A 24559-nucleotide genomic window follows, 5' to 3' on the forward strand; every position below is an offset into this window, starting at 1 on the left:
AACGTTTAAGGAAACATTTCCTTTCACAGACTCTGCCTGCTAATTTACTCCCAAGCTTTGTCATCCGTGAGCGAAATTGTCTTAGTTTTAGGCTGGCGCGGAGCAACTCAGCCCCTTCCCTTGCTTGAGACAAATGCGCTTTCAGCAAGTAAAGATACCTGACAACACAGAGCACCCCGCTACATGCTGGTTAAAAAAGAGCTGGAAGAGGTTTTTCTGTGGGTCCCTGCCTACTAATTAAGTCTGATTGCAGAGACTTCGTCAAAGCAGCGGGCTTTGCACGGAGACGCAACCATGGGGACCCCCGGGGCTCTGGGTGCGCAGGCACGCTTTGCTTTCCAGCACGCTGCTCTGTTTAGGTCTGCTCAGCTTGGTGGGGCGGAGCTGATTTTTCACCTAAATCCTCAATGTCCTAGATCCTGCCTTCGCAGGAGCCAGGAGGGAAAGGCAGGCAGGGGCAGAAGAGAGAAGGGCAGAAAGGATGGGAGCGGGCGAGCACGGCGCAGGAGAAAAGCAGACCCTTGTTTGCTTTCCATCTCTCTTCGCTGAGAAACGGTTAATAGGTTGCAAGGTTTCCACCCTTCCAGGATGGAGCCTTTTCCTCCCCTTTCGAGTGCCCCCTGCCTTCCTCCTCCAGCGACTGGGAAGCTGTGACTGCTCTACACCGCTGACACCTCGGCTGCTCTGGAAACCCATGAACTGTTTGAGAAAGGTCAGCTGGCAGCCGCGCTGCATCCCTTCTCCTGCCTTCCCAGCCCAGACGGCCTTGGGCAGTGCAGGAGCCCCCTCTGTAGGCAAAGACCCACATTTACCAGCATCCCCTGCTTCTTGACATGTTTTTTTCGGCAACATCCCCTCTTCGTCCACCCCAACCCAAGTCCCTGCCACGGGGCCGGAGGGAGAGTGGGAATGCGGGGCCCTGCGCCAGCCGGGGATCGGGTCTCTGCTCCACTGCTCGTTAATAGCTGGCCCCATTACATGCAACATGAACCAAGGCTGGACATCCAGCAGGACAGCAGATTTGCCATCAAAACAGCCAATGTCTTGCCAGCTTGCTGTTGGCAAAATAAAACAAGCACACCTCTGTACAGCTCTGGGCTTTAGCACGTCTCCTAGGTCCAGAGCTGCCCTCTCTCCAGCCTCTCCGAAGTAGTCACCTACTTTTCTCTGGTCTTTTGCCAAACCCGAACTCCCCGGTGCTGCATGAGCACTTTCCCAGCCCGTGTTATGGGGGCCTTGGTGCACTCCTTCACAGTACAACAGAAGGAAACCATCCACCCCCAGTGCTCCCTCTCCATCCTCTCTCCTGCACCTCCTCATCCCAGCACTGCACATCATCCAGGGGAGGCTCTCCAGCATTGCCACAGCTCCCCCAAACCACAGCCTTAAACCCAGCTCTGGTTCAAAATGACCCCGTTTGGTCCATTAGATATGCTGCCAAATCCCGCCCCTCCCCAGGCACTTGCTGGGACCAGCAGTGAATTAAGGGCAGATGAACACCAGACTGGAAGTAGTCAAGGCAAAATTCCTGCCTGGATGCAAACAAGCTCCGTCCTTCCCAAAAGAGGAGTCTTTCTGGGGGTGGGAGGTTAGCAACCGAGTCAAGAGCTTCTGGCAGTTGTTATCAGCCACTACTCCTACAAAACAGTTTGACCACAGCTTTTAAGAAAATGTGTGAATTTGCCCGTGTTTACTGCTCTGTCCTCACCAGTTACAGTGCCTTCTCCTTGGAGGTACTCAGCTTGCGTTCACTACATCCTTTTTTTATACGGCGAGCCCTTCCACACCCCTCCTGCTCAGCCATACACCCAGCGTATTTGCCAGCATCCTCGTAAGGATTTGCTAACCTAGAGCAAGAACCCCCCGGTTTGGATGGTCTCTAGTTGGGAGAAACATATACTCTTACCCACTCCTGGCCCCCTTTGTATGAAGCCCCAAGACGTGCTATTGCTCACGCAGACATGTGCCCCATGACAAACGGGGGGGGAGCAAAATTAGAAAGGAAGATGATGAAGATCTACAGCCAATTTGTAGGCACCCTGAAATAACTTGGTTTCTCTAGTGTCCTGGGAGCACTTCTGTCCGAGACGTAACATTACTCATTTTCATTTGGAGAAGTTTCAGCATGTAACAAAAATATCTCAGGCTCAGTAATGAGGCAAAAAATCGTGCTTACGTAGCTGAGCAAGTAACATCACTCAACTTTCCTGTCCTTGTGGTGGAAGAAAAATGATTGGAGAATAAATTAATCCTAATAAATGTAGGATTCTGATCAGGCATACATAACCAGCAGTGCGTCTGCAGGATGAGCAATTGATGAAGTCATTGCTTCAAAGGTGCCTTGATGCAATTAGTCACTTGTAAAACATGCAGCAGAGGAGAAAATCCCGCTCCTTTTGTTAAGGAGCATGAAAATGCTCCATGTGTTGGAATGATTTATGGGTTACAGTGCAGCAAAATTAGAGCGGGCGGCAATTAGGGTCGTTCTCTCAGAGATGAAAGGCCGGGGGGAGATGAGCGAAAGGATGGCCAGGATGCAGAAGGGCCAGATGAAGGCAAAACACCAATGCCACATTTCTGTGCTGTTGGTTTTTAGCAGGGATTATTTCCCCTTTGCACAAATCATCGCAGGGGAAAAGCGGGCTTCACATGTAAAACTGGTGCCACTGAAGATGAATCAAGCCATTAATCACCAGCATGAGTATCCGTAATTAGAGCTGCCAGGAGTCACAGGAGCAAGAGTCAAAGGCTCTAACAGGATTATGGACAGATCTGGATTGTTTTATGACTAATATTAGCAGATAAAGGGAATCTATCACGTGCTCGAGGAGGTCGGCTGATGAGCACAGGGAGCAGGGAGGAAGGCATTTCCCATCCCCAACCCTGCTGCCCGGCTTCGGTGTCCACTGCACCGTCTGCCCACCGCCGTACATGCAGAGAGGAGGGCAGAGGTTCACCCCAGCACCCTGCTTGCGGGGTACCCCAGGGGGAGAGGACCCTCCCGCAGGCACCGCAGCACCCAGGGTGCAGGATCAGCCCACGGCCGAGAGCCAAAGGGAGCTGGCTGACCCGGCCGTGCCGAAGTGGGGTCGGTCCCGGTGCAGCTTGGCGTGTTCCCAACGAACGCGCCAGCTGTTTGCGGCTGGAGGATGCAGGCAGATGCCGAGCAGCCGACCCTCGCGGCACGCAGCTGGGGCGAGCAAGGGGCGCCTGTCCAGCTAGCCACCTCCCGCGCTACCCCAGCCTTGCCCGGATGAACCAGGTGGCTTTCCCACATCCCCCCCCCATCACGGGCCATCTCTCTGGCTCACATGCTCCCTTCTCCAGCCCTGTTCCCAACAAGCCCCGGCATGCCTCTCCGCAGCTGCCCGCTTTCGGGACAGGAGGGAGCAGGGAGGCTGGGAGCTGGGGCCAGGCAGAGCAGGAGCCAAAAGTCCTCCCAGCCCCGCCAGGACAGGAACGCGCAGCCTCTCTCTAGGTCTAGGGGCCCCAGCGCCCAATTTTAAGCAGCTAGTGCTGCTTCTCTGAGCTCATCCTTGAGGACTGGAAAAGGTCTGGGAGCATTCAAAGAAAGCTCCTTAGCTTAAATAAGGAGACAATGGTCTCATGCCTTTGTCCTCAGAAAGCAGGGTGCCGAGATGGGGCTGTGCTGCCAGACTCCATCACACCATCCTGGGGGTGTCTGGCAGAGGAAGCTCCATCAGCTGCAGGGCTGCGGGAAGACCCCTGGTGAAGTCAGGACGCCGAGGGGGAATAGTTCCCGTGGCCACTGCACATTGTCGCCCCAGGGTCTGGCACACCCCAGGGGAGCCGGATGGGATGGCCATCTCCCCATCCATGAGAGCTGTGCACCAAGACAGGGCAGACCCAATGGCTTCTTTGATGCTTGGGGGTAGCTATTGCTCCTGCTCCCGAGGAGGACAGGCACATTCGCCTGGGTTTGACACTCTCCATCTACCACGACAACACCAAGGTTTTCCAGAGGAACTAGAAATTGCGATCTCAAAATAATCTGCAGCCAAGTGTGAACTTCCAAGGCTTGAGAGCAGCAAGCACAGTAAATATTAACTGTACATGAATTTAGACCCCTTGCTCTTTACTGGTTCTTCTGGATTTAGAGTCCATGCACAATTTTTGGCCATTACTGCTGAGTGCCTCAATTTCCCAGGCCGCACAATGAAGTTGGTGAGATTTATCGGTTTCCACAGATGACAGCACAGGATAAAGGAAAGCCAAGTATTATCTGTGATTGTGTGCAAGCTCTCCTCTCACAGCACAGCCATGCTGCTAGCACCCGCACTCCTGCCCTCAGTGTCCTCACAAGTGTGCACACATGTGAGTGTGCCACAAAGGGGGAGATGGAGAGTGGGGTCCCTCAGCCATACCTTAACACTCCTGACTCCACCGTCACCCCGGGCAGGTGTTCAGGGCCAGCACCAGGGAAACAAAGAGTGAGCCTCATTAAAGCCAACAAATTGACCTAGCTGCATAGGGCCATAGGTGTCTCTGGAGTTGAAATTCAGGTCTTCTCAGTGGGGAGAATGCTCGTATTGGTGAGGCCAGTCCCAAGGACAGCCCAGACAAGGATGGCAGAACGACTGTAGGAGCCTGGCTGCTATGTAGGAAGAGCCATTGCGATGCTCCGAGCTCCAGCGAGGTATTTCCTATCCCAGCATTACCCTATTTCATCAGGGTGAGTCATCAGACCACCATGAAAAACCTCAGGACCTTGCTTCTGTAGTCGTGATCAGAAACTTCCTTTATTAAATTAATGACCATCCCCTATCTGTCATCTCACTGTTAATAAAAAGAAACGAGGGCTGGAAGGAGCACTGCAGACCAGTGCCTGGAGCCAGGCTTGTATCAGCAGAACTCGTGTCCAGCAACACTGCAGAGCTGCTCCTGGACACAGCGCAGAGGAATGGGAGGAGGTATTAACCCACACACCAAACAGGTCTGCGGCATAAATGTGGTGGGTTTCCCTTCTCCAATACCCCTCGGGATGCCGCTTCAGTGCAGCATCCCGAATCAGTACGGCTCTGAAACACTCATTTGGCCACAGGGACAAGCTCACCTCACTGGCTCTGACTGGACCAACGTGACATCCTTCCTCAAATACATCTCGCACATGGGACAGATGAAAGCATGCACTTAAATGCTCACTGCTCTCAATGATCCCCTCTGGGACATATCAACCCCTTCCCCATGACTGGCAGGACATGGGCTAGCAAGGAGGAAGATCTTACTTGGTCCAGACAACACAAGTTCAGAATATGAAGCTTTTTCTATCCCAGGGTTCCTGGAGACATGACATCCATTTGAAAAAAAGACATTCTCTCCTCTATGAACAAGCCCCACCGGCAGGTCTGCACCACCCACCCCTCCCTCCAGCAAAGGAGAGGTCACCGTCCTGTTCTCTGGAAGAGCAGGGCTACATGGGTGGAAAGAGTTCAGAGACAGTCGCTCCCAGCAAAGACCAAGTCAACCCGATGCTGAGATAAGACCGCTCCTTGACCCCACCATGCAGGCCCAATCAGTGGGAACCCAGCAGGGGAACACTGCAGAACTCTATCCCCCATAACCCAAACCAGCCACAGCAGTATTTCCTATTATGTCTCCATAACCTAATCTGACCCCCTCTAGGGTCTCCAGATTAATATCTGAGAAAGCTCACAAGTCCAATCACCCAATTACAGGGAGGAAAGGTTTATCCTATCTAAACAGCACGAAATGTAACCTAGACCCAGCTGCCCCCTCGCTCCTAAGAGCCAGATCTCAATCCCTAGCAAGCTGAACAAACTGGGAAGGGGTCATGGGGGAGATGGAGAAGGTCTCTCCCTGCTCTTGTATCATATGAAACCTGCAGGAGGAGCAGCTATTTTAATTGGCAAATCCCCTGACTCAAGGTTTAATCCCTCTCCATTTTTATTTAACTTCCCTCACACCAAAGCAACACGGGGAATAGATGACATGCCCCACCTTGAGCCACTGCCCAACAAGATGAGCCCCCGTCGTCTTGATGAACAGGGAGGCAGGGGACGATGGTCCTCAGGACACACAGTGTACACAGCCCAGCTTGGGAGATGCAGGGACGAAGGGCTGGTACCACCATGCGCCATCTAACACAGATGCGCCTGAGGAATGGTGTGGGTTAGAGCAGCCTTGATGCTGGCAGGGCAGAACAGGCAACGGACAGGATCACAGCCCAGAACGACTGCAATGTCCCCAGAGTACCTCCTGCACTGGGGTTGAGAGGTTTCAAACAGGACAGAATAGGCTGTCCCAAAGCAGCCTTTGTGCCTCCTTGGATCCCTTTCCTATCCTTATTTCCTTCCAGAGAAGCGTGGAGGGACGCTGTCTAACTTTTTGGATTGTATTTCAGCCACCTGACAAAGCTGAACGCATGGCAAACCTCAACAGCAGCCAGAGGACTGGAAAGCAGATTCCCCATCCCATTCAGGATCCCATCTCAGGCTTTGGCTAGAATGAGAGGAACATGCAAAATCTCCAGGAAGATCCTAACCTGGCAGGGAATCCCAGTCTGGGCATCATTCGGAGCCCATCCAAAGGAAAGACCCATGTACTTCGCTCAGCAAGCATGCCCAAGTTTCCTCCCAGAGCAGGGCTGTGTTGCATCCACGGATGCCCCACAGCCTAATTTTCCAAATAGCTCAGGGCTGCACTGCCAAGCACCAGCTTTGCAAACACAGACTGAGCTTCCCTCCAAATTCCAGCCACAATTTATTGATTAGAAAAGCCCGTCTAGTCAATAAAGGCTCCTGTGAAAAAGTTCCACTGAACTGCACTCACATGCCATGATCCGTCTGACTGTGTTAGCAGCCTTAGCTTTTGATGCTTTCTGACAAGATGGATTTGTGGCCTTGACTTTTCCAGATCAGGAGAAACTTAATCCTCGAGGATAAAATTACAGACCAGTAAAAAAACCTCCATGACTGGCCTCATTAACTGCCATGTAAGAAGTTCAGAGCCTTCTTAGCTATAAGGGAGCATCTACAGCTGTCCTTTGCCTTTGAGGGAGAGGTAGCTCTGAACAGACAGCACAAAGCCCTTGGCAAACACTGTGCTCTTAAAGTGCATGACATACTTGTGGCACCATCCCGGCTGCTCTGTCCTCCGCAGTCAGCGGGGAACAGGCAGACAGTCCCAGCTCTCCACCTATGAAGTGATTCAGGAGAAAGCAAAGATAATGCCCAGTTCTGTCCAAAAGGTGTCTGGGCAGATAAAAATAAAAAACCTGGACCAACCATATGGAAATGTGAATTAATGAAATATTTCAGCAACTGACTCAACCCTAATTGAGAGCTGAGAACCCTCCACCTCCCTTCTGCTTTCCAGGATACAAAAATGACACTGGTGGGTGGAAATCATAGAATCATAGAACAGTTTGGGTTGGAAGGGACCTTAAAGATCATCTAGTTCCAACGCCCCTGCCATGGGCAGGGACACCTTCCACTAGACCAGGTTGCTCAAAGCCCCGTCCAACCTGGCCTTGAACGCTTCCAGGGATGGGGCATCCACAGCCTCTCTGGGCAACCTGTGCCAGTGCCTCACCACCCTCACAGTAAAGAATTTCCTCCTAATATCTAATCTAAATCTACCCTCTTTCAGTTTAAAACTGTTAACCCTTGTCCTATCACTACACTCCCCGATAAAGAGTCCCTCCCAATCTTTCCTGTAGGCCCCCTTTAGGTACTGGAAGGCTGCTATAAGGTCTCCCCGGAGCCTTCTCTTCTCCAGGCTGAACAACCCCAGCTCTCTCAGCCTGTCTTCACAGGTGAGGTGCTCCAGCCCCCTGATCATCTTTGTGGCCCTCCTCTGGACCCACTCCAACAGGTCCATGTCCTTCTGATGTTGGGGGCCCCAGAGCTGAACGCAGGACTACAGGGGGGGTCTCACGAGAGCGGAGTAGAGGGGGAGAATCACCTCCTTCAACCTGCTGGTCACGCTTCTTTTGATGCAGCCCGGGATATGGTTGGCTTTCTGGGCTGCAAGCGCACACTGCTGGCTCATAATCAGTTTATCATCCACTAATACTCCCAAGTTCTTCTCCACAGGGCTGCTCTCAAATAACTACAGCTGTCCCCGTGGGAGAGAAATGAGTGCTTCACAGTGAGTGTAATGGCCAAAAATTAAGCGCTTGCTTGGTGCTATTACACACATGGTGCTGTTACAGATCCCAGGAAGCAGCTTCCAAAAACTTGACCTTCTCTTCAGAGGCTTCTTTTCGAATCATCTTTCCTTTTGCTAACAAGTGAAGTGGATTCAGCACTCAAGAAGGGCACTCTGGGTGTTGAAAACATCTTTACCCGTGCACTAGTTACAGGAGAGGCAGCAGCAATGACAGCTTCCATGCAGCAGCCCTGCCCTGGCCAGGCTCCCCGCACACAGGCATTCACAGATGAAGCTCTGCTGCATTTCCATCGCCAGCACGTAAGCCAGCTAGTCCTCACTGAGTGGTGGTTGTGACCAGCCAAACACCTGCCCACTGAGAAACCAGCTGAGATCCACCAGGCAGATCACCAAGGAACAAGCAGGTCGAGACAACCAAGCAGTGAGTATAAGACTGGCAATGGTGGGTCACCAGCTCCTGACCACCATCAAGTCCTCCTCTACTTCGGCGATGTTCAAGGACCTCTTTTGAACACAAGTCAAACACACAGATGCCTCCTGAAAGAGCTGTCTATCGCTCCCAGGCTGAGCACTAACCTTCCCGACCACCAGCATCACCGTGCTGAAAGCAGCGGTCTGGTATCATAGATAGGGAGAGCAGAAGAACTGCTCTCCTGAAACCAATGGAGACTGTGGTCTCTTTTCCAAGTCTCAGTTTGTGATCCACCAGCTGCAGAGCCTCTGGGCCAACTTACAAATCAAAAATCATCTACAGAAATGGCACCTATATCAATACAGGTGCTATAGCTCTCTCTATAGAGAGCTTTGCCTCCACAGGGCTTTACAGCGGTAGTCAATACCATCACCCACATTCAAGATCATTAGCATCTTTAACAACAACTGGTTTAAACACTCACGCTTTAACATCCTCCACACTTCGTTGGCATGAGTTAAAACTCTGGGTTTTCACATATTTACCCAACTCCTGGCTGGACCTCAAGCTCCTACAGCTTTCTAAGGGCAGTGTCAACTCCTACTACTCTCTCTGGTGCCCAGCCTGTTTGGAAGTCAGGACTCTAAAGATGATTTATCAGGCATGTTATAGGAGTGCAACCTGCTTGTACAAAGATTGCACTGACTCCTTACTGATGGGCACAGTATTTGTTCTGGCCAGGTAGTTCTTCTTCTTCTTCTTCTAGCCTATCAGTGGTTTTCACATGACAGTAGCAGCACAGCTTGCACACAAGAGGGGTGTACTGGAAGTGACGGTTGCCATAGCTGTATCTATACAGCCCCGGCCATCCAGACATGTCAGAATGATGCTCTACAGAACAGAGTTAAGTTATAAATAAGATACTCTCAAGCCTCAATTCGGAGCACAACTTGCAAGTGTACAAAACACTAAGCCTTCTGGTTTGACCTCTTTCACTTTCTTTTATAGACATGATGCGTATTCAAAGACTCCTCTGCAGAACGGCATTGCTCCAGAGAAGCCTGCAACGCCGGCGCAGTGCCACGCACAGGTTTTATATAACCACACCCTCAACTTCTGTACATCATTCTACCCAGTCTATTCTCCAGACACACTCCCCAGCTTACCTGCTAGCTCTTCTCCATGCCACAGTCCTGTATATAGAGGGCCCTAGTATACTAGAGGACTATCACCAGCAAAGTGCTTCAAGATACTCTCACGGCTCACACACTAAAACCACCACCTCCCCAGGCCTCCTCACCGTCCCCTGTGCAGGCGCATGGCAGCCAACCCCCAAGCCCCCCCAGATGTGTGTTCAGAGACCCAGCAGCAAACAGAGATGTGGGCAGGAGGGGAAGAAAACTGCAGCAGGGAGAGGAACATTGAAAAAGGGACTGAGGAGCTGCCAGAGCTACAAAGCATCACAGCAGCAACACGGCCACCACCCCAAGAGCGACACAGCCCCCTGCCAAGCCCACGGACCCCAATCCATCACACGGCGAAAGCCCAGCCCCTCCTCCTCCCCCCGCCGTCTGCGTGCTACAAACACATTCAAAGCGCTTTTTTATTTTTAAACCTCGCATTTTGCAAGCTCACAGCGGCCGCCCCAACCTGCACCGACCTCCAGGTGGGTCCGACCTCCCACGTGGGCCCCAGAGATGGGCCAGGCGGTGTTAAACCAGGCACAGGTCTGCCTGTCCCCACCCAAGGATTTCACCCTTCATCTTTCAGATGAGGCCTTCCACCTCAGCTCTGCGGCTCCCAACCCCAAAACCAGGGCAAGGATCCTTCTGTCCTTCTACCCATCGCAGGCTGGAGGATGCAGCACTCCCCACACAGGACCGTCTCAGGCAGTGGGGCTCAGCTCGTCCAGGGGACCTTCTAAGCCAGGGCCACCCCAACGAGCGACAGCGATACCCCAGGTCCCCTGTCCAGCACAGGCAGGGACACGGCCTGGCTACGGCAACCAGAACTGAGACATAAAAAGCACTTTGCGCCACGGTCATGTTATCCCCTTGTCCCTCCCCCTCATCCCCTTTGGAGCTTCTTAACTTCAGAAACCTTCCTCCAGAGGAGTGTTGGAGTGACAGAAAACATTTTCCAAGCCTAATATCAGTTCCAGATGTTCACAGCCATTTCAGTTTGTACCTCACCCTGTAAAACACATTTCTCCCTCTCCCTCTCTCAAGTGCAGCGCCTGCTTCGTCCATGACATAATGCGCTGGCGGGCTCGGCCATGCACACACACATACACGCTCGCGCCCTCTTCGAGAGCCCCATGTTCAAACAAAGAGCATCACTCAACTACAAAGCCGTCGCACACATGGAGTTATGAGTAATTTCCACAAGTTTTAATAAACAGTTTGGGATGTAATTGCTCTCCGTCTTCTCTGCTGGCTCCCGAGTGGAGAGCTGCTCGCTTCCCGCGCGCTGGTGTTGAAAGCGTGGTTTGTTTCGCACACAAGTTCACCTCCTGTTAGCCTCAGATGGTCCAAGGGCTGTGTTTTTCTAAGCACCAGTAATAAGCCTCTTTAAAAAGCACATACAGCCATGGGCAGCCAACCCATGCGAGCTCCCAGCTCCTTCCACCCCGTCCCGCAGCATCGCTGCCCCGCGCAGAGCCCAGCAGGGAGCAGAGGGGATGCACGTTAGACCAGACTCAAAACTCCCTCCTGACTCTGCTCCAAGAAGAAGAGGAGCAAATATTTTCTGGCTCAAGGGAAAGGCTACATCTTCCAGTTGCAAAGCAAGGGGGAGGGCCACAGAGTTTTGCAAGGGTGAGAGACTGGAGGCTTTTGGGGGACAGGGGGAAGGCAGAAGGCAGGTTAGGCAGGGGCCAGGTACCATCTAGCTTGCCATGGGGCTGAACAATAGGTTGGCACAGCTCTAGCCCCAGCCAATGCCAGGAATCCCAATAAGAAATGGCTACAACTGCAATAAAACAAACAAAACCCCCGTACAAGCACAAATAACACACATTTAAACTCAAGAGATCCAAGGGATGAATGGCAGCAGCCTCAAGAGCCCTCAAACCTTGCAGGATCCTCCCAGCCCAGCGCTGCCACGCTCTGCAAATACCTGTGGTGCACCTCCCAGCAACGGGAGCAACCTGCTCCTACCTGCCAGCAGCCAGGAGACCAATGGTGAAGGAAGATCTGCCAATATCCATCAAAAGCCATCCAAATTTCATATCCCACACTCCCCTCCCAAAGCTTCCCCCTTCCCGGGTTGACTTATTGTTTTTGTGGATTCTGCTCAGATGTGATGGAGACGTGGTGCAGCATGACGGGTGGGTGATGGTGGTGAGGGGATGCCCATGGTAAGAGTTTTGGCTGGGTGAAGCACGTTACCAAGCGAAGCCTTTGAGAGCTGTAGCAGTCAGCATCTCTGCAAACCTAAGCAAGGTATCTGCAAGAATCGAGTCATCTGGCATTAGGGGCCTGTAGGGTAAGAAAGGAACGAAGGCAGGAATGTTGTTTGGTTATAAACAACATAGAAAAAAGGGAGAGATTTAGGATTGGCTTTTCTCTTTAAATGTTAATGGTGTCATTCTGTCCCAAAGAGTCCTCCAGAGCAGGGAGAGGGGAGGGCAGCTCCCCACAATGAATTCCATCACCTGTCAAACACATGGCAGTCATAAAAGAAAAATAATAATAATAATAATAATAATAATCTGTATTTCCTACTCTGGCTGCCAGGCAAAGATCCTGCCGCTTCAAAGGAGAAACTCCACGTTTCCCCAGTCTGGCCTCACCTGACCGATGTGTGAACAATCTGGAATCCCCATCCAAAACAAAGCCCCTCCTTTGGTGGCTTGTTTTCTTTCTCTGTTACTTGAGGGTGCCCCTGCAAGATAAAGAACAAGCCTTCTTCCATGCCGGGAAACTAGAAACATAACCCAGGGGCCATGGCCACATCGGGCAGCTCTGGAAGCGGATGCTGGCAAGGTGTAGGAGAAGGCTCCTGCGGGACAGGACTGGGGTATGAGCCAGGAACTAGAGTTCCTTCTCGCAGGGGTCTCCACGAACAGCCAGGGCCCTCCAGGAGGTGGGGCTCCGGCTCCCTCCAGCAGGAAAAGTCCAGCTCTTGCAGCACAAAAATTTTGGATCTGGTGGTTAGAGAGGCTGCAGAAGCAGAATAGATGGGCCTGAGATGAACAGAGAGGGTGAAAACTTCCCTGTGGCTGTGAGCTGGAGCAGTTTGCTCTGTGGCAGCTCATGGCAGCAGAGGGCTTGGCTCAGAGGGTCTTAAAAAATTAGTGAGGAGAAGAAGAAAGCCACGACCACAAGCTGAGAAAGCTTCCAACCAAGACCTAAGGACTGCCTGTGTGCAACTCCCAATCTTGCTCTGAATGATCTTCCTGAGATTGCCTTCCTGACAGGGAAACACAGACAAACGTCTTGCCAGGAGGTCTGGGAAGCCCCTGCAAGACTGCGGGAGTGCAGCGAGGTTCCCTCCTCCCGTGCCAGCCCTATCCCCACCTTCAGTCTGGCTCCTTGTCCTTGCAGGCAGCCCGGACATGCACGCCTCGCATAAGCTGACCAGGCTCTGCCTTAAAACAAAAGAGGTTTTTAATCACCCAAAGCAGTAGCTTTGCTCCAATGACAGGTGGAAACCTTCTTCCTATGTTCCCTGACCTGGGGGGGGGGCTGAAATTAGGCACTGCCAGCATCTGGGGCAAGGAGCCTTCACACAAAGGTAAATCTCTGCTTCGGTCAACAACACTGGCTACCCCTGACATGTCACACGAGCTTCTTTAACAAACTACATCCAAAATCCTTGAGCAAAAAGCAGTAGGAGGTTTTGCCTGGCTTTCCATGCAGCAGTAGCATCACTCAAGGTCTCAAGTGGTATTTTCTGAAATACATCATTGATTCACTCAAATCAAACCTCATCCTTCACACCCCTCCACCTCGCCCAGCAGCTCCTGGAGCATGGCTTGAATTGCTGACAAGGCCTTTGCAAGGCACAGAGCACTCAGTCTAAGCCTGAGCTGGGAACCAAACTCCAACCCAGGGAAGCTTCAGGTTTCCCTGGAGAAGTTTTGTGCCGTTTAAATGATCTTCCTAAATATTGCAGGCTTTGAGTTACTTCAATAGGTGTGCAAGGCAACTTAAAGTGTCCTCTCAAAGGCTGGCACGCAATGCAGTACTCACTGGAACAGACCAGTAAAGCCCTTGAGTTGTTGAGGGCTGATGTTCCTCCCACACCCACCATCCTGTAGCATTTCAGACTGCTCAGATCAAACAGTCGCTTCAGCCAGAAACTCCAACTCACAGCTCTCCTACCCAAAAAGGGCAAATCATTTCCTTCTGCCACGTTGCGTTTTTGTGTTTCCCCTTCCCCTCAAACACCCATGTCTGCAGAAGCCTTCAGAAACCTCTTCTGAACGGAGCAGTTTTGATACCTCATATAACACCTTTGCCTATGCACCGTTCTCCACAAAAGCAGCAGCTCCCAGCCAGGCGGGGCACAGCATGCATCACCGTCCACCCTCCGCACCAAGAGGACCTTGCCCTCGGCAGCTGCACCCACCTGTGTAGAGGTCTGTGTCTGTGTACTCATCCACCTTCTTGTGCTGCAGGACATAGTCAGACACCTTCGTCCCAATGGCAGGCTGCACATCCAGCCACTCCAGAGAGACCACGGTGCTGGAGGGCTCCACGTTGGGGGAGAGCCGCAGGCTGGGTAGGAGACAGGAAAGAAACCAAGTAAGACATCAGCTCTCTTTCTGGGGAGGAATCCACCTCTACAAGCAGCACAACCCCAGGCAGGGCTCACACTCATACACAGGGATGTGCACACAGACCCACAAGGACAGGGGGCACAAGGGGAGAGCAGGTAGGTGAGCATGGAAGAACTTCCAGTTGAAGGTCAGTTGGGTCCAGCCTACTGCAATGTGTGTCCTTACCTCCCCCTGCTCCTGGAAAAGCCTAGGGCCTGGAAAAACCTAGGTCATGCAACCCCAACCATGCGACCCCAAATATCCTGTCTAAAGGAGCCTTCGTCTCCTGGGAGAACTGCTGAACTTCAGCAGCCCCACGGGGAACCAAGGACCAGCTGCTCAGGAACAAAAGAGAAGGGGAGGATCCAGCTTCACCTTCATGCAGCCCAGCGGGGTTGAGTCTACAGGAGGGGAGGGTCCGCTCTGCATCGCCAGCGAGCAAAGGCAAGGGAGGGCGGGAGGGAAAGAAGGGGCAGGCGTGGCTGTGCATTTACCCAGCTGCAAAGGAGCAAGCCTCCGATGGGTGTGAGCAAAAGCCGAAGCAGGGCAGATGTGCAGCAGCTCCTGCCCGGATCAGGGGCCACGTGGGTAGGGGTGAAAGCAGAGCAGCTTTGTGCTCCTGGCCGTGCTAGTGCAAAGGCGTCCGCTCTCTTTGCACTGGGGTAAATGACAACACGAAGTATGGGACTACGGAGAGTCCGGCTCCAAACATACAAGCGTGTTTGTTGAACTCAGGATGGGAAATGAATCTCCTCCGAGGATACTGGCTCACTGAGAAGGTGTTCTGCTCCTTGTGGCTCGCTGGAGCCAGTCTTCCTGCTTTCTCAGCTAATTCCCCATCAGTTTGCTCCCGATTTGCTCTCGCTCTGACAAGCCACAATGAATTGCACCGTAATTCCATTTCTTTCAGCATTTGAAATCCCATTCTACAAGCCCTGCTAATCAGGTGATGAAAACCTATAAGGAAACCTTCCAGGGCCACAGCCGGAGCCAGGATATCCTAAAGGCATCAGTCACACAGCGAGGAGTGCTGGACCACGGCCCCGGGGCTCAAAGGTGAGAGGAAGGAGGTGCCCGTGGGCTGAGCCTGCGGGAAAGGGGCTGGTGCCGGGGGGCCATGACCCGCGGGAGGGGCTCGCACCGATACGTACACAGGCGGAGGGAGAGGGCTGCAGTTCGGGAGTCCGTTCTCATCGAAGGCGTTGAGGTCACACCTGCACCAGTCTTCGATAACATCGCCTTTCCCCGAACACCAGTATGAGCTCATCAGGGCTCCCCTGAAAGCCTGACGTGAGAACAAAAAGCATGAACACATGTGCTAAAGACTTGGTGAAATCCGGCCAGCGGCTCAGCCACGCAGTGCTGAGCATCAGGGGGGTGTGTGCGCAGAGGAAGCGGGAAATACGGGGGGGGTCCTCCCCAGCTCTGCCACGGACTCTCTGCATGGCCCTGGGCAAGTCCCTTCACCTCCCTGTGCTTTAGCTCCCGTGTATCGAGCGACGCTGGTTCACCCCTGGGTGCTGCTTGTGGTGTGGGGTCGGGGAGCGTCTGCACGCTCCTACAGAGGGGATCTCCTGTGATGGAGGACTGAGCTGCCTGAAGAAACACAGATGTAACCCTGTTTGTGACACTGGACATCATACGTAGGGTTACTTTACACTGCTGCCGTGCACAATGAAACTCTTCCACGTGCCCATCCCATAGCTGTTTGTGTCCCCATTAAGAATAAAGTAATTCCTACATCCCCAACAACACAGACCACTTCCATCCTTCTCAGAGGTTTGTTATTCATACGAGCTGCCTTCCTGCAAGCAAATTGCTGCTTTATTCACTTGCATAAGGAATACTCACAAGCAAAATAGCAGTATCTGGAAGAAAAAAACAAAATCCTGTAAAACGCTTGCAGGGTGTTCCCCAGCCGGGCAGTCTCCCCTCTGCAGGCTGTCCCCAGCCTGACCAGGAGCCCTCCCGACTGCTCCTGATGATGCCAACGCATCCCCAGAATAATAGCTGCTCATCTGCCGGGGTCTGAGGATGAAACACTTCGAATTCCCAAAGCCCTCCAGGTCTAACCCCATGGCGTCTTCCCTGTGCTCATCCCACAGCTCAGGGCGCTCGGTGTCGGTCCCCACGCTGCAGGATGGGGCATCCCTTGCTCCATACCCTGCCGTAGTTCAGACTGCATGGATTTACAGTGGTTTCTCCTGCTACTCTTTGCCTGCCGTGCGTAATTAAACCTCCAGCTTGGAAGACAGCGTCTCTCCCTGCACACATACGGCCAACGTTCAACCCGATCCTGTGAAGCCACAACGCCCTGCTAGAATAATCATAACACCAAAACTTCATCCACTAAAACAAACCTCTTTGTAATGCTTTTGACCTTTTAAAAGGCACATTTCGGGGTTGAAACATGTTCACAGGTCCTCATCCACATACAGCAGCCTCGCTGCCAGCCTCCGCGCAGCCCAGCTCGCAGCAGCACTATTCCGCCCATTCAAAGCCGCCTGCGGATGCCTGGCCCTGGCGATACCGCCCGCGCTGCTGGGTTACGCCTTAAAGATAAAAACGTGCCCTTTGAGGAGGACAGGTACGGCTCCAGCGGCTGCGGCATTTAGCAGAAAACTCTAGGAAAAGCGCCATCCCGGGGAGGTTTCTGAAAAGAGGAGGTATAAATAGAGCCTGACGTCAGGGCTCCCATTGTCCGGGGTTTTGTAGCTCTCCCCAAACACCCCGAGCACCTTTAACGAGGCGCCTCGAGGCTCTTGCGTCTGAAACATTTTCTGCTTCCAGGCATTTACAAAATGGGACTGTTCCAGAAGGGGGAAAAAAAAAAAAAAAAAAAAAGAAAAAAAAAGGAAGGAAAAACATGTGAAAGCGAGAAAATGTGACGTTATTTTACTTTGTTCTTTAGAATGTAATTGAAGCGCTGGGCTGGAAAGGGCATTGCAAAGTAATTGGAGAGCAGGGAAGACAAAGAGGAGTTTATCTGACACATGGATAAATGGGTGCAGATACACTTCTGTGGAGAGCGGCGGGTCTGTGCAGGATAGAGACAGAAAATGATGAATGTAGACGGATGGGGAAGCGTGTGCTCTCCCTAGGAAGCAGGATAAATACGTATGTTGTGGGTATATGTGTGCACAGACATGCACTGTGGGCGAAGACAGATGTTGGGCGATCCCTAGAAGAGCTGCACTGTCACACCGACGGCACCGCTCCGCTGTCACCGTGTCCACAGCCCCGACCCCTGCTGCTCCGCATGCTCCCTCCCTGGCCCCTAACCCAGCTCCTCCCTGCACATCCCCAACCCAGGGAAGAAATCCCACCCGCCCCATCCATGCCCTTTAGCCAAATCCAATCGTCAATTCCTTCCTTCTATTTTCTTTTTTCCGCTGGTAAGTGCAAGGCTGGATGAGCAATCCCCTCTGCTCTGCCTGCCCAGCCTCACATACATTTTAATTAGATCCTGCAGGTACCCAGCCGTCATCTGCCTTGTGTCAACCTTCACACAAACGAGGTTAGCTAATCGATGCGTCCTTCAATTGCACTCATTAAGGCGAGCGCACCTACGCACACTAACCGGGTTACTTGGAGCACAGCTAGCCCCCGGTGCTGGCTGCTGCTTCCCTCTGATTTCCAGCAGCAGGCTGATGTCAGGGTCAGGCTGGGGTGGCCAGGCAGGCAGGACTCACCTTCCCTCGCTTTCCAGTGGGATTTCGAGCCAGCGGTTTCCAGGATTTTCCCGTCAGTGCTGGGGAGCGCGTGTTGAAGGGTGGGGAAGTGGCAAGAGAGAACTGATGGGGAAAAATGGGTAAGATCGCGCAGAAAGAAGGGATGAAGCTCCCCGCACGAAGATGTTCACCATCACTTTAGCAGGCTCTATACCCTCCGTGGGGACACCAGCCTGCTCTGTGGGGACACACAGCTGCTCCACAGAAACTTCAGGACAAACAGAGGGTCTCCGTAAGCTTTGAGGACTCTGTGGTCCTCCCAGCCCTGAAGCCAGGTACAGCTTTTGCTGTAGCTCACACAGAGCCCACCCTTCCTTCCCTCGCCTCCCCCAGTCGGCTCCAGGCTCTGGCTGCAGTGGCAGAGGCTGCTCTCAGCCCCTGGCAGAGACCAGCAGTTGAAGTCACCTTCCCCTGCAAAGGCAATAGCTTTAACCAGCCCAGCCCCAAGGACAGGCTGCAGGCACGTGCTCCTCCAAAGGTAGCAACCACGTGAAAACCTCTCCTTCCCTTTCTCCTTCTGACAGCGTAGCCTGGGAGGTACGGGACTGCTCACACAAACCCAGGGGAACGGCAGCTGCCACCCAAACCAGGAGCCCAAGGGCACAGGAAGACCAAGTGCAATGGACAAAGGATGCAGCGAAGGTGCCGAGACCCGTCCCATGGGCAGCTGCAGCCTTTGGGAGAGCTTCAGGTGGGAATGCACAGGGACCTCCCTGGTCTGTGGTGGCTGAGGACCACCTTCCCCTCCTGCCTTGGAGTGGGCACCTCCACGTCTCCTGCCCTCCCCTGCTGCCACGCTCAGAAACATGCAGCAAACACCCTCCTCCCTGCCAGGAGACAGCACGTACAACAAGAAGACCATCTCCAACACGACCATCTCCGCATCAGATGCTGTACCATGGCGGTCACGCCAAGCTACCGAGCTGGGAAAACCCAACAGGCTCTGCAAGCGTGAAGGGCTTCCCAGAGCAGCCCTGCCTGCTGGGGATGGCAGAGCGGCCCCCGACGCGCCGTCCTGCACTTGCCAACCACTCCCCGGGATCTCAACGCCCCTCTGTGCCCTAAGGCAATTTTATCTTTCATTTAAAAGTATCCAAATTGTATTGTTTCCCTGTGAGTCAGCCCATTTAGTTTATGTCCTTCAGTGCCAGAGGGGAAATTTATGAGATGAGAAACTGGCTCGAAACGTTTATTTTCTAGATGACGAGTCATGCCATTAGATATATAGCATTATGAATCATAGGAACAGCATCTAATTTGCTCTTAAAGGTATAATAGGTCTGACTCCCCACACCCATACACACACATATATTGGATTGATAGTTCCCCCATAGGATGGCTAGTTCATTTGTTTTGACACAAGCAAGACTTAGAGGACCATAAAGTCCCATCTTACCATAAGTTAAGCCTATTCATAAAAAAAATATTAGGGAAACGAATGATCAGCTAAGCACATTTATCCTACGCTCGATTGCATATGGATCTTTCTCCTGTTGTTATTTGTGCTCAGGGGGAGGCCATTTGGCCCCATTTCATAGCTTAGACGCTCTGCAACAGAATACAGAAGAACATTTCCTTTGTCCTCTGTTAGACCTGGCTGATGGAGGGAGAAGCATTAAGTTATTTCTGACCATGGGTTTTCTGTTGACATCCCTGGAGAGGTAAGTTATAGGACATGAAGGAACCTCTCGGATCAGCATTTGCAGGACTCAGCACGCACCACAGGGGCTGGTGTTTCCAGGTGGGGTACTGGAAAGGGCATGTGTTGGGTGCTTATCTGTGAATATCTGGTCTTCTCCACGGCTGACAGGGATATGAAAGTCTGGCTCAATTGTTTCTTTGAGTCTAGGTTTCTTTGTGGTTGGTATGCACACCTCAGTTTCTGGAAAAATTAAAAAGGAAATACAGGAGATAAAACACCCACCACAAACAAGCATGCAGGCTGGACAGAGATGTGCTGGAGATAGTGGAGATGACCTAGAAGCTGGAAATTTGGTACATTTTGGGTTTCGCACTGGTTTCCCTGGTCTTTGTTTGCTTGTTTGTTCTTCTTCTCAACGTAGAAGGAAAGGAAGAAGAGAGGAAGCAGGCTGGGTCATGCCAGCGGACAGGCTCAGCCCCATGTCCAGGGACACAGCAGCCAACGGAGACGTTCTGTCCCTTCCTGTTTGCAGGATGGGGATGGTGCCTGCACACCACCACCCCCCCCCTCCCTCGTGTGCAGGCAGATGCCACACCAGAGGAGGCAGAGGGCTGCCTGGCGAGCTGCAGCCCTGTTCTGCTTACCAGCAAATCCAGTCACGCAGCGATGCCACCCCATACAGTGCCTGACACAACAGGGCCACTGACCGGAGCTCCTGGACACTGCTGAGCTCCAAGCAGTCTGTAGATAGCAATACTGACTGTTCATCAAGGGAAAGAAGACGGTGGGATGTAGGCTCAAGCAGGGATTTCACAGCCTGAATGAGATGCTACCATGATGACAGGGTGGCTAGAGGAAAAGCTTTCCATGCCCTTAAGTAATGCCCAATGCTGTTCACAGGAGATAAACACTGCTCCTTAGTCTAGACATCTCTGGGAGGATGGGGAAAAAAAAGAAAAAATAAAAAAAAGGAGGAGGAAAACTAAGGATTTCCCAGGCCAGAGACTCCTTCCAGGATCATGCAGTTCGCGTCTGAAAGTCTGCTCCAGGTTCACAGCAAAGAAGGATGAAGTTTCCCTACTGCTGTTGGCAGGTGATCTCATCTTGTGCTGCTCACACCCTCTCTGCCTCCGGCTGCCTGTCCCCGGGGAGCAGGATCACCAGCACTTCATCCTGGGAAGGCACATCAGCAGTTTGCCGGAAAGGTCAGGGTGCTGGAAGGGACCCAGGGTGGGCAGCATCCTGGTTTCTGTTATTTATGGGATCCGAGGGAGCAGCAGAGGACACTGTAAAACCTGGCAGCAAGGGAAATAAAAGCCTTTGCGCTGCAGCAAGAGTCCCGTCCTGGGGAGCCAAGTCCGCTTTCACACCTCAGCTACAAAGCTCCTCATTATAGCACGATCGGGGCGGTTACAATGCGGCTATTCTTCCCCTGGTAACACGAGTCGGATGTGGGCTAGAGCTGCAGCAGGATGCTCAAGTGCGCGAGGAGGAGGACAAGGGCCAATTAGCTGATATTAAAACAAAGCAAAAACAAACAAAAAACCCCACATCCCAGACCAAAACAAAAAATTCACCTCAACAATACAAACGCTGTCCCCATTCGCCCTGGCTCCCTTTCAGCTTTGGCGGTGGAAAAAGAAATCCCTGGCACCGGCTCTCCACGCGTTCAGAGGCTGCTTCGGGGAAGCCGCGTATGTGCAGGGAGGATCGTTGTCCTCCAGCAGCTCTGCCATGGGGTGCTATATGGGGGCCAAAGTGAGCCCACGGCCTTGGGGACGCTTCGCACCCTGTCCCCATAACATCCCGCTAAACCTCACCCTCCTCCTGCCGGGCCCAGATGGGCAGAGGACATCAGGAGAATCAGCCCTGAGATACAGGGCAATGGGAAGGGCCCAGACATCTGCCCTCCTGAATGGGATTCAAGGGGTACGGCCAAGCTCTTCCCTGAGAAATGAGTCCCAGTTTGACTTCTCCAGCCTCTGCCTCAATTCCTCTGTCCCTCCTCCTCAGGCTCATGTTTCTTCTAGTCCTGCTCAAGCCTAGGACCGACCTCCTCCAGCCACATCTCTGGTCTCCACTTACGCAGGTTTGCTTCCCTACAGGCTGAACTGGGATGGCTACACGGACAATGTTTACGCAACAGAGTCAAGGGCTCCTCTCCAAAGCATAGTCATGATTTCAAAGCCAGCAGCAGAGCCCAGACGATGCCCAACAAGGCTATCTCCTACTGTGGGAGGACGGGGTCTCAGGGCAAGAGCACCTGGCTCCCAGGGTACCGGCTTTCTCAGGTGTGCTCTTTTTCATCTGCTCTGCCCTTTGAGGGCAGTGTCAACACCAAAGCAGGGGTCACAGCACCAGCGATACACTTGGATACTCCAGCTCCTTGCTCTGGAGCGCAACGGTGAGCCAGTCTGCACAACGAGGTGGCTCCCACTGCCTGAGACAGATGCATGAAGTACATGGAGTACATTAGCCATCCTGGTAATTCAGGGTTGGTATAAGTGCATAGAAGGGCTCCAAGTATGCAGCCAGGGCACAGCTCCATCACACTGTGCCTTACAACAGCAAGTGCAAGACAACCTTGAGCCCAAGACCTTACCAAGAATCACCAACAGAAGACATCAAAACCAGCTACACTTTGCACTTCTGCTGAAATACAGCCATCGGAGGAAGTGAGCAGCAAGGGCACGGAGATCAGCTGGACCCAGGAGGAGAAGTGACACCAGTTTGTGCAGCTCCTCTGAAACTGCCACCACCGCTTTGCCATCTTCTGTGCGAGCAGTTAGCCCGCTCCGGTGGGAGGAAGGACACGTGCTCCATCGTCATCAGCGCATCCTCAGAGCGAGCTGAGAGTAAGTAGTTGAAGGATGGGACAGATGAAAGAGATGCTTTCCCCTCTCTTTGCCCCTGCTTGCCTTCTGCTCCGTGATAACTCAGCTGCCCATCTGGCTGAGCTCGGGCAGTTGCTGGAGCCGGCACAGCACTCCCCTGGGACACGAGCACAGGCTGGGCATGCTCGCTGCCTGCGGCTCCCCTGGTCCGCATCCCAGTGCCCTGGCCAAGGCCACCCTGCCAGCCGGGGACACTGAAGTAGTCAGCAGTGGCCATGCTCAGCAAGAAATGGCTCCTTGGGGCCAGCGGGTGCTCGCAGGCAAGGGGTGGGAAGTAGCGATGGGGAATTTTGCTCCAAACTCGAGAGCTGCCGTCCCAGCCGGTGACCCAACAGGGGCTGGCAGGCCCCCAGCATGCAGGCACTGCTGGCACAAGCACACTGTGGTCCATGCACAGGCAGGGAAGCAGCTCTCGCCAACAGCCCTGCCAGGGTCCGAGCCATGCGCCCGGCTCCTGCCGAGGCCGATGGGGCTGGCAGCGGGGGGACGTGCCCCCCAGCAAACCTCCACACCACGGGCTGGGTCGCGTGTGCTGCAAGGATGCTGCGGCTGCAGGCAAATGCTGAGATTACTCAATTTTCGAATTAAATCAAGGTCCTCGGGGTCTTCTAAAAACCCAGGCTCCTCGTCCATTTGTCTCTTTAAATACAAACAACAGGGGTTTGAGTCCATTTCCCACCAGGGGCGAGACTGATGTCTCCTGCCCCCTTCCCTGAGCCCCCCTCGCCACGCCACCCTCTAAGCACTTCTGCAGCTGGCCAAGCTGCTCCGCGGAAGCGGCTTTGTGTTTGTTTCAGGTTTTTTTGGGGGAAAGGAACAGACCACAAACAGGAGTGACCATGCTGCCAAACATGCCTGCCCCTTTCCTCTCCACCGCTGGCCATGGCTGCCCTGTGGCTCTGGCCATGCACACGTGCATCCCCATCAAAGGGGCTCCCGGGTGCACCGAATCTTCCAGGTCTCTGTGCCGCTCCCTGGGTCGGCGCTGGCAGTGGGAGGGATGGGGGAAGCAGGGCATCCCCGCTCCTCCCGGTGCCTCTCAGGGTTAGCTGCCTGGCTCGCCTTCCTGCAGCCCAGCCCGGGGATGTGGAGGTTTGCAGAATATGCAAACCTGGGGTCTCACTCTCTCAGCCCATGCCTCTTGGTGGACTCCCAAGGCTATGCTGGGCAGTAAGAAGTATGTTGCCCATGTCACGGGGTGAGGGCAGGCAGGACTATGTTGATGGTGGAGGAGGAAGGCCACCACAGCCTGGCACTCTTGCTGGGGTGACGTGGGGCTCTCCTCTCCTTTGGCTCCAGGATGTTCACTAGAGGGAAACCAGCCAGGGTCACCGCATCTCTCTTCTCTCTCATCACATGCACTCAACAGCATCCTGCGCTCAAGGTGTCGGGGGCATTTTGCCAGCAGAAAGCCCCACAACGGATAGAAGCTCTTTGTTGTTGGGCCTGGCCAGCCAGTGACACTGGTGGAGGTTTCTTCCACAGTCCTGCAATGGAGAATCTCCTCCAGCTTCATCTGGACATGGCAACAGAGGGATCACTCTAGTGTCTGCACTAAACACGATGCAGGTTCCAGAGACATCCAGAGAAGTCACTGCCAAGGTCACAGCTTCTGTGTCTCTTTACATCTTTTGAACTCATATTGTGAGCATTTAGACTGAAGAGCAATGGAGCTATAACAGCAATGGTGCTATAAACCTACTTGGACTAGTATAATCTCACCAGCTGACCGGGACCAGTGGAGAGAGGACTCCAGCATTGCCTCTGTTCCAGCAAGCAGTCCTTCCTCTGCAAAACCTTCCACCCACAGCCACATCAGCCGTGACGGCTAGGAAAAAGCCATTCAACAAAGCCCTTTAAAAGGTGCTTGGACGTACAAACACAGTTCCTTGACCCTGGGAAGCTCCTTGCCCAGCACTGCCAAAGTCCCCAGCCAGGCTGCAGCTATCAGTGACCACGCAAGTT

The 24559-nt window shown here is 53.2% G+C and overlaps 1 protein-coding gene across 2 annotated transcripts in view; it reads right to left on the reverse strand.

The window, feature by feature from the left end:
* The window catches only part of ASTN2 (astrotactin 2), a 361993-nt gene that overhangs the window by 77534 nt on the left and 259900 nt on the right, over positions 1–24559 (reverse strand). For both annotated transcript variants that reach the window (XM_050908006.1, XM_050908007.1), the window contains exons 18-19: positions 15479–15612; positions 14138–14286 (exon numbers count right to left, since the gene is read on the reverse strand). In XM_050908006.1, coding sequence (XP_050763963.1) covers positions 14138–14286; positions 15479–15612 — 283 coding nt within the window. The remainder of the gene's footprint in view (positions 1–14137; positions 14287–15478; positions 15613–24559) is intronic.

Source organism: Gymnogyps californianus, chromosome 18 (assembly GCF_018139145.2).
Source record: "Gymnogyps californianus isolate 813 chromosome 18, ASM1813914v2, whole genome shotgun sequence".
Lineage (NCBI taxonomy): Eukaryota > Metazoa > Chordata > Aves > Accipitriformes > Cathartidae > Gymnogyps > Gymnogyps californianus.